This window comes from Ornithorhynchus anatinus, chromosome 11, assembly GCF_004115215.2.
Source record: "Ornithorhynchus anatinus isolate Pmale09 chromosome 11, mOrnAna1.pri.v4, whole genome shotgun sequence".
Lineage (NCBI taxonomy): Eukaryota > Metazoa > Chordata > Mammalia > Monotremata > Ornithorhynchidae > Ornithorhynchus > Ornithorhynchus anatinus.
The window spans coordinates 15,775,872-15,785,553 of record NC_041738.1 but is presented as its reverse complement, the minus strand read 5'-3'; the positions used below and the strand labels follow the sequence as shown (position 1 = coordinate 15,785,553).

The window sequence follows — 9,682 nt, the reverse complement described above, 5'->3', positions numbered from 1 at the left end:
ATGTGGTATTTGTTAAGCGCTTACTATGTGCCGAGCTCTGTCCTAAGCGCTGAATGATGGTATTTGTGAAGCGCTTACTATGTGCCAACCTCTCTTCTAAGCGCTGAATGATGGTATTTGTTAATAATCATGGTGGTATTTGTTAAATGCTTACTAAGTGCAAAGTTAAGTGCTTACTATGTGCCAAGCACTGTTCTAAGCCCTGAATGATGGTATTTGTTAATAATCATGATGGTATTTGTTAAGCGCTTACTATGTGCAAAGTTAAGTGCTTAATTAAGCACTTATTATGTGCCAAGCTCTGTTCTAAATGCTGAATAGTGGTATTTGTTAATAATCATGATGGTATTTGTTAATAATAATAATGGTGGTATTTGTTAAGCCCTTACTATGTGCAAAGTTAAGTGCTTAATTAAGCGCTTATGTGCCAAGCTCTGTTCTCAGCGCTGAATGGTGGTATTTGTTAATAATCATGATGGTATTTGTTAATAATAATAATGGTGGTATTTGTTAAGCGCTTACTATGTGCCAAGTTAAGTGCTAAGGTAGGTGCTTACTATGTGCCAAGCACTGTTCTAAGCGCTGAATGATGGTATTTGTTAATAATCATGATGGTATTTGTTAAATGTTTACTATGTGCCAAAGACTGTTCTAAGCACCGGGAGAGATACAAGGTAATCAGGTTGTCCCACTTGGGGCTCACAGTCTTAATCCCCATTTTACAGATGAGGCAACTGAGCCACAGAGAAGTGAAGTGAGTTGCCCAAAGTCACACAGCTGATGTGGCACAGCCGGGATTAGAAGCCACGACCTCTGACTCCCAAGCCCGGGCTCTTTCCACTAAGCCATGTTAAGCGCTTACTATGTGCCAAGCACTGTTCTAAGCACTGGGGGAGATACAAGGTAATCAGGTTGTCTCACTTGGGGTTCACAGTCTTAATAATCCCCATTTTACAGATGAGGTAACTGAGGCACAGAGAAGTAAAGTGATTTGCCCAAAAGAGTGGGAGGGCTGGGATCAGAACCCACAACCTCCGATTCCCAAGCCCAGGCTCTTTCCACTAAGCCATGCTGCTTCTCTAAGCGCTTACTGGGTGCAGAGCACTGTACTAAGCGCTTGGAAAAGCACACTACCACAAGAAACGGTGACAATCCCTGCCCACAACGAGCTCACAGTCTAGTGGGAGGGAGACCTGTAGTGGGTAGGAACTGTCTCTAATCTGTTGCCGAATTCTACTTTCCAAGCGCTTAGGATAGTGCTCTGCACATAGTAAGCGCTCAGTAAATACGATTGAATGAGCGAATCCGTGGACTGGTGACTGCACGGGGAAGGACTCCCCCCCATCGTCCCACCACTCCAACCCTTCCGCACACGCCGGGATCCCAACGCCAGAGCAGCAACTCACCAAGGTGTGAACAACGTGTCAACCATCACCTTAGCGGATAAATGATTTGTCCCCCTAATGATTTGTCGATCGCAGTTTAGGATTTGTGGGTTCTCCCCCAGTTGGGGGCTGAGTCCCCTCAACCTACTAGAGGAGTCTGCACTGATCCCTGGATTCTACAGATCAACTGCAGCAGCACCGACCTCTTTCTGTCCTTTAGGCCTCGTCTCCCTCCCCCACCCCCCGCCATGTGCCCTCAGTCCCCTTTCATTCATTCAGTATTCATTCGTTCACTACTATTTATTGAGCGCTTACTATGTGCAGAGCACAGTACTAAGCGCTTGGAATGGACAATTGGGAAACAATCCCCGCCCAATAAAGGGCTCACAGTCTAAACGGGGGAGACGGACGGCGAAGCGAAACAGAACAAAACAATAATTAATGATTAATAATAATCGATTCATGCTTAATCGATCCATCATATTTATTGAGCACCGAGTGTTTGCAGAGCAATGTACTAAGCACTCAAAAAAGTACCATACGAAAGAATTGGTAGGCGTGATCCCTGCCCGCCCAGAGCTTGCAATTTAGTGGGGGAGAAAGACATTAATATAAATTACAGATAAGGGAAGCAGCGGAATATGAGGATAGGTACTTAATGATGGTCATTTGTATATATTTTTATTACCCTATTTATTTTGTTAATGAGGTGAACATCCCCTTGATTCTATTTATCGTGATTAAGTTGTTTTTGTCCATCTGTCTCCCCTGATTAGCCTGTGAGCCCGTCAATGGGCAGGGATTGTCTCTATCTGTTGCTGAATTGTACATTCCAAGCGCTTAGTACAGTGCTCTACACATAGAAAGCACTCAATAAATACCACTGAATGAATGAATGAGTTGGAGGTTTGAGGACTGGAGAAGCAGCGTGGCTCAGTGGAAAGATCACAGGCTTGGGAGTCAGAGGTCGTGGATTCTAATCTCGACTCTACCACTTGTCAGCTGTTTAGGCGAGTTATTTAACGTCTCTGCCTCAGTTACCTCATCTGTAAAATGGGGATGAAGACTGTGAGCCCCAGTTGGGACAACCTGATTACTTTGTATCTCCCCTAGTGCTTGGCACATAATAATAATGCTGGTATTTGTTAAGCGCTTACTATGTGCACAGCACTGTTCTAAGCGCTGCAGGAGATACAGGGTCATCAGGTTGTCCCACATGAGGCTCACAGTCTTAATCCCCATTTGACAGATGAGGTCACTGAGGCACAGAGAAGTGAAGTGACTTGCCCACAGTCACACAGCTGATGAGTGGCCGAGCAGGAATTCGAACCTATGACCTCGGACACCCAAGCCCGGGCTCTTTCCACTGAGCCATCTTGCTTCATCATTATTATTATTATTATGTAGAGACCTATGCAGAATACCATTTTAGGAAGATGATATGAGCAGCAGTCGGAATAGGGGAGAGCTTAGAGGCAGGGAGGCAGGGAGGTTGATAAAGCTGCGTTGAGAAGCAGCGTGGCTCGGTGGAAAGAGCCCGGGCTTGCTTGGGAGTCCGAGGTCATGGGTTCATATCCCGACTCTGCCATTTGTCAGCTGTGTGACTGTGGGCAAGTCACTTCACTTCTCTGTGCCTCAGCTACCTCCTCTGTAAAATGGGGATGAAGACTAAGAGCCTCATGTGGGACAACCTGATTACTCTGTATCTACCCCAGCGCTTAGAACAGTGCTCTGCACATAGTAAGCACTTCACAAATACCACTATTATTATTATTATTATTACAAGTAAATCGGATTGGACCCAGTCCCTGTCCCACATGGGGCTCACAGTCTCAATCGCCCTTTTACAGATGAGGTCCTTGAGGCTCAGAGAAGTGAAGTGACTTACCCGAGGTCACACAGCAGATGAGCGGCGGAGCCGGGATTAGAAACCATGACCTTCTGACTCCCAGGCCCGGGCTCTATCCACTAGGCCAGGCTGCTTCAAGTAGGTGAACAGGAATCCCCACGAGGTCCCTGCGGTGCAAACTGGTGGGATTAGAACCCAGATCCTTATGACTCCTAGGCTCGTGCTTTACCCAATAGACCACACTGCTTCTTCTCGATTGCCTTAGCTGCGAGTGGAGGCTGGGCAGAGGGACGGGAGGCTCCCCTCGGGGAAGCAGCATGGCCTAGTGGACAGAACCAAGCGCTTAGTACAGTGCTCTGCACGCAGCAAGCGTTCACTAAATACGATTGAACAGGCCCGGGAGTCAGAAGGTCCTGGGTTCTAATTCCCATCTCTGCCGCCTGCCTGCTGTGTAGCCTTGGGCAAGTCGCTTCGCTTCTCTGTGCCTCAATTACCTCCTCTGTAAAATGGGGATTGAGTCTGGGAGCCCAACGTGGGACAGGGACTGTGTCCACCCCGATTTGCTTGGATTCACCCCAGCGCTTAGAACAGTGCCTGGCACATAGTAAGCGCTTAACGAATACTACAGTTATTATTACCTCGACCCCACCGAGAGAACGGGAGTCTGGGGAGCCGTGAGGCAGACGGGAGGGAGGCTGGAGTCATCAGATTTCTTAGCTCTGGGCCCGGGGTGGCCCCCCGGTCCACCGGAGAGGAGTTGACCTGTTCATTCATTCAGTGGTATTTATTAAGCCCTTACTGGGTGCTGCGCACTGTACTAAACGCTTGGGAAAGTTCAATAGGACAATAAACAGTGTCAACCCCTGCCCTCAAGGAGCTCACAGTCCAGAGGGGTTCCTCCTACCGTCCCCTTGGTCCACAGGAGAGGAGTTGACCTGTTGATTCATTCATTCGGCGGTATTAAGCGCTTACTGTGTGTGGTGCACTGTAATAAGCGTCTGGGAAAGTTCAATAGGACGATAAACATGACAACACCTGCCCACAACGAGTTCACAGTCCAGAAGGGTTCCTCCTCCCGTCCCCCCGTCGCCGGAGAGGAGTTGACCCGTTCATTCATTCACTCATTCAGTGGTATTTATTAAGCACTTACCGGGAGCGGCGCACTGTAGTAAGCGCTTGGGAAAGTTCAATAGGCCAATAAACAGCGACAACCCCTGCCCTCAACGAGCTCACAGTCCAGAGGGGTTGCTGCTCCCGTCCCCCAGTCCGCCGGAGAGGAGTTGACCCATTCATTCATTGAGTGGTATTTTATCGAGCGCGTATTGGGTGCGGTGCACTGTACTAAACGCTTGGGAAAGCACAATAGGACAACAAACGGCGACAACCCTTGCCCACAACGAGGTCACGGTGCAGAGGGGTTCCTGCTCCCGGGCCCGGGCCGGGTCCAGCACCGGGCCTACAGAGCCTCCGGCCCCACCCGCCCCTCGCCGTTGCCCGAGCAGCGGCCGCCGCCATTGTGAGACCCCGGGCCGGGCCTGGGTGCGAATCCGGAGGCGGCGGGGCTGCAGGCCGGCCGGCCCGCCCGCCCGAGGTCAGCGCCGTTCCCCTCCTGTCGGCCCCATGTGCAGCGCCTACCACTGGGAAGCCCGCCGCAGGCAGATGGTCCTCGACCGCCGCCGCCTCTGCCAGATGCCGAAGGTCGGAGGCCGGGCCGGGAGGGGGTCGTCCGGGGGGCCGGGCGGGGGGCCGGCCCGGGGGGAGGAGGCTGAGTTCCGTTCTACGGTGACCCAGGAGAAGACGCAGCCGAAGCCACCGCCCCCACCGCCGCCGCCACCGGAGGAGGAGGAGGAGGGTCCGCGAGGGGCGGAGGGGGCGGGCGTCGCGGGCCAACCGGGCCTAGGCGGGCCCCCCGGCCCCCCTCACCCCCAAGCCCCCACGGCCCTCATCCTGCCGGGTAAGCCGGGCTCCTCGTCATCCCGATGGGGTTCGCTCAGCCCTAGACGATGTGCCGACCCCTCTACTAAACGCTGAGCATCCCACCCCCCCTCGGACACAACGATGGCGGCTGGGAGGGGAGACCCCCCTCCCCCGGGACCCTCACACCCACCTTCCCTCCTCTCCGTCAGTCTGTGCTTTAGTTTCAGAGGCCGGACTCCCCACCCACAGGCCGAGCGTCTGCCCCTCCGCCCAGAAGCGCTACTCGGTGAGGGGAGGGGGCCGGGCCGGGCCGGCCGGAGGGGGGTGAAGGGGTGGGGAGGTTGGGGTGTCGGGAGGGTGGGGAGGACTCGGTTTCCTCATCCCTCCCAGGCCATGGAATACGTTCAACAGTGGTAGCCTCGAACGCACGGCCCCGCCACCACCGTCCCCCACCGCCCCAATAAAGCCAAGAAGGAGGGAGGCCTCCGCCTGCTCTGTGCGGCCGGAGGGCCTTCCTGGCCTCGTCCGAGCCCCGAGGTGCCCCCCGCCCCTCACCGGGGACCGACCTCCCCCTCCAGCCCCCGGACCCAGGGGAGCAAAGACCCTCCCATCCAGGGTGGTCGCCTCCCAACCACCCCCTCCCCCGGGTCGGCAGTAACCAGCCCATGCCCGGCTGGAAAGGGGGCAGGGCCCACGCGCAGTTCACGGTCACGACCTGCCCCCGACTCCTCCTCCTCTTCTTCCTCCTCCTCCTTCCCCACTTTTGCCAGGGACACACGTGATTCTCCCCGCAGGAGGGGGCCGGCTAAGGGTTTATTGGGGGGGGAGACCAGAGCTGGAAGCAGGAGGGGGTGGGCGGGGGGAGGTCGCCTCAGCCTTGAGGTCCGCCCCCTCGCCTGCCATCACGGGGCTCACGCACGGACAACCCCTGGGCAGCCACTGCTCCGGCGGTTGCGAAGATCTCAACAACATCACGTGTGGCCCAGCCCCTGGCCAGCTCAGCCCGAGTTTGGGCCCCAGCGTCCTCAGGCCGGGCTCAGGGAAAGACGGTCTGGAGGTTTGGGTGGAACGGTGGTCGGGGGGGGGGGGCGGGTCCGGTCCCCCCCAGCCCTCCAGCCGTTGTGGGGGTGGTCCCAGAGTCTCAGGGGGGCTGGGGGGTGGGGGCATGGCCCCGGCAGTCCACGTACTGGGTGCTCTGGAAAGCCACTTGCTGAGCCCGGCCCAGAGAGTTGCAGGTCACGTTGCCCCTGGGAAGGAACGGGGATGGGGGGGGGGGGGGAGGGGGGCTCATCTCAGCCCTCTTGCGGGGGAGGGGTGGAGACCCCGCGGCTCCAGGGAGGAAGCGTTGCCCGGAGACTGGGGAGGGGGGAGGGGAAGGGGCACTCACTGGAGGAAGAGCAGCACATGATGGACCTTGATCTTCGTCCAGGAGCAGATGTTGCTGAGAGAGGGGCAGACAGGGTAGAAAGACGAGGGTCCCGGTGGTCCCTCAGCTGGGGGAGGTCCAGAGAGGGCCTGGGGCGCGCGGGGGGTGGGGGTGAAGGTGCCATCGACCCCCTCTGCCCCACCCAGTGCAGAGCCCCGTTCGGGTCCCTCCCCAGACAGTCGCCTGCTGGGCCAGGTGGCGGCCACCGGTTTGGACGTCGGAGTCACGGCCTAGCCCTCTCCTTCCCCTCCCCCTGCTCCCCCGACCTCAGGGGCCACTACGGGTCGGCCCGGGAGCCGGCGGGGCTAGCTCGTGGCCACTCACCAGGTATTCCTGTCCGTTATCTCGCTGACCACCGTGAAGTTCTTCTGCAAGCGAAGGAAGGCAGGGCTCAGCGGAGGGCCCGGGGAGGAAGCGGCTGCGGAGGGGGCAGATGAGGGGAGCCCCTCTCTCTCCCCTTGCTCCCCTGGGCGTGGAGGGGCTCACCTGGGCGCGGCCGAGGGGCCCGATATAGAGGGGCCGCCGGTCCGTGTGCTGGCCCACCACGAGCTGCAGGTGCAGGACCTCCATGTCCAGCGCGGTCACCACCGTCGGGTACAAGTTGCCGTTGGCGATCTCCAGGGTTTTCTTGGGTTAGGGGAGGGAGAGAGGGGTCGGAGGCCGTCGGGGGGGGCGGCTGGCCGGGGAGGGGGCCGAGGGGGGGACATGGGGGGCGGCACCCACCGTCACGTTGAGGATGACGGCTCCGGCCCCGGCCGAGGCGGACACGGTCAGCCCGGTCAGCTGCGCTTGGATGGAGCGCGGACTCAGGAAGAAGAAGGTCAGACCCGCCAGGAGCAGGCAGCCCAGCACGGCCAAGGACACGTACCGCTTCCTGCAAGAGGGGGAGCGGCAGCGGTGGCTGGGGGGCCGGGAAACGCGGGACTGGGGGCGCGGGGTCGGGGGGTCTTACGTGTGTCGGGGCTTCAGCCTCTGGTCTCCATAGGGAACTAGGGCCACCAGTTGCTTCTCCAGCTCTACGGGCCAGAAACGGAAGGAAGCGAGTCACCCTCCGGAGCCCGGGACCCTTTGCTGCTTTCAACCCCTGCGGCTTCCTCGTCCTCCTCCTCCTGCGGCCTTCCGGGGTACCGGGGCACCCCACCCATTCCCCTTCTACACTCCAAGCGCTTAGTCCAGTGCTCTGCACATAGTAAGCGCCCGATAGATAAATAAATGCAATAAATGAACGAGGGAGTGACCTCCCACTGGACAGGCCCGGCCTGGGGTCAGGGGTCAGGGGCTCACCGCGGGGGACGGTGCCGGCCCCGCGGCAGGACGGGCAGGTGGCCGGGTCCCCGGGCTCGCCGTTGATGGTGCCGTAGCCGCCGGGGGTCCACCGTCGCATCTCGCCGGACGACGGGGCGTCCGTCGGGTCCGGGGGGCGTCCCTCGGGGGGGAGCCCGGCCTCATTCGCCGCCCCCCTGCTCGGGCCGAGCCATTTGAAGGCCGTGGGGTGGGGACGGGGGCTGCGCCCGCTCCGGCCACCCGAAACGATGGAACTGAAACTGTCGGCGGCCGCCCCGCCCAGCCCGCCTCCAGCCTTGTCCGGGCTCCGCCCCCCTCCACCTGATAATAACGACGTTGGTATTTGTTAAGCGCTTACTATGTGCACAGCACCGTCCTAAGCGCTGGGGGAGATACAGGATCATCAGGTTGTCCCACGTGAGGCTCACAGTTAATCCCCATTTGACAGATGAGGCAACTGAGGCACAGAGAAGTGAAATGACTTGCCCAGTCACACGGCCGACAAGTGGCGGGGCCGGGATTCGAACCCAAGCCCGGGATCTTTCCACTGAGCCACGCTGCCTCCCGACCCCCTTTCCCCCACAATGGCTCCCCCTGCCCCCTCCTCTTGCCTCCCTCCACCTTGCCCGGCCCCTGCCCCCTCCTACTGTGGTTAAATTCTACAATTATCACCAGCCCACCAGGACTTGCTATTACACATTAATCAGAGCTTCCTCTTTGGCTCCTGAGCAGCCGCATGATCTAGTGGGAGGAAATGGGCCTGGGAGTCAGGAGACCTGTCTTCTAACTCCTCCTCCATCACTTGCCTTGTTTGACCTTGGACAAATCATTTCACTTCTCTGGGGCTCGGTTTTCTGATCTGCAAAATGGGGCTTCAGTACCTGCTGTCCCTCCTACTTACAGTGCGGGCCCCAGGTGGGGCTTGATGGTCTTGTATCTGCCTCAGTTCTTAGTACGGACTTAATAAACACCGCTATTATCAACAAAATGTAGCGTGGCTCAGTGGAAAGAGCCCGGGCTTGGGAGTGAGGTCATGGGTTCTAATCCCAGCTCTGCCACTTGTCAGCTGGGTGACTTTGGGCAAGTCACTCTACCTCTCTGGGACTCCGTCACTTCATCAGTAAAATGGGGATTAAGATTGTGAGCCTCACGTGGGACAACGTGATTACCCTGTATCTACCCCAGCACTTAGAACAGTGCTCAGCACATAGTAAGCACTTAACAAATATCAACGTTATTATTATTAAAAAGGGGACAGGGTGTGTCCAACCCGATCTGCTTGTATCCACCCCAGCACTTAGTACAGTGCCTGGCACATAGTTAAGCACTTAATACCATAATTATTATTTATTAGTAGGAGTAGTAAATTCCCTCCACCCCACACTCAAGCAGCCCAAGGAAACCTCCCGACACCTCGCCCCACCACCGTTTACTCCCAGGCTCCCAACTCCAGCCAGGAGCCCTTCAGGGGCAGATGCACAAACCCCATACCCAGCAGGCCGACACACCTTCGGGAGAGAAATGGGGCTGAGAAGGGTATAAGGCCTGCCTGGGATGTTGGGTGCTGGTCCCTATCGCCTGGAAGCACAGGACCTTTGTTCAGCTTGCAGCCCCCCACCCTTGGGAAGTGGACCTCCTGGAGCTCCTAGTGCCAGGAAGCAATCAGGCCCTGGAAGGCATAGGACAGGGGGCACGTGGACCCTATGGACACTCCAAGTCCAGTTTCTGCCCCACCCCCCGGGGTGCAAAAGCCTAGAGCCACAGTCCCAGTCCGTAAATGGGGGGGGAGAGGAGAAGGGGATTTAATCCACAGTCCCCACC

General features: G+C 57.4%; 2 protein-coding genes across 5 annotated transcripts; one reads left to right on the top strand and one right to left on the bottom strand.

The window, feature by feature from the left end:
- Nucleotides 1–4,738: 4,738 nt before the first annotated feature.
- On the top strand, nt 4,739–5,632 carry CCDC200 (coiled-coil domain containing 200). Of its 3 annotated transcripts, none has more exons than XM_029074730.2 (4): nt 4,739–4,932; nt 5,026–5,188; nt 5,361–5,437; nt 5,542–5,632. In XM_029074730.2, the coding sequence occupies exons 1-4, from the start codon at nt 4,855–4,857 to the stop codon at nt 5,566–5,568; spliced, it is 345 nt and encodes a 114-aa protein (XP_028930563.1). In that variant the 5' UTR covers nt 4,739–4,854; the 3' UTR covers nt 5,569–5,632. The 3 variants fall into 3 exon arrangements, with proteins under 3 accessions (XP_028930563.1, XP_028930564.1, XP_028930565.1); XM_029074731.2 differs by having other exon boundaries at nt 4,740–4,932; nt 5,373–5,437; XM_029074732.2 differs by having other exon boundaries at nt 4,741–4,932; nt 5,026–5,086; nt 5,373–5,437.
- Nucleotides 5,633–5,933: 301 nt separating this feature from the next.
- On the bottom strand, nt 5,934–8,127 carry TMEM106A (transmembrane protein 106A). Of its 2 annotated transcripts, none has more exons than XM_029074723.1 (7): nt 7,862–8,124; nt 7,530–7,593; nt 7,301–7,451; nt 7,064–7,204; nt 6,902–6,945; nt 6,539–6,592; nt 5,934–6,398 (listed from the first exon to the last, which is right to left on the bottom strand). In XM_029074723.1, exons 1-7 carry the CDS (start codon nt 7,959–7,961, stop codon nt 6,293–6,295), a joined length of 660 nt encoding a protein of 219 aa, XP_028930556.1. In that variant the 5' UTR covers nt 7,962–8,124; the 3' UTR covers nt 5,934–6,292. The 2 variants fall into 2 exon arrangements, with proteins under 2 accessions (XP_028930556.1, XP_028930557.1); XM_029074724.1 differs by having other exon boundaries at nt 6,305–6,398; nt 6,539–6,666; nt 7,862–8,127.
- Nucleotides 8,128–9,682: the final 1,555 nt, after the last annotated feature.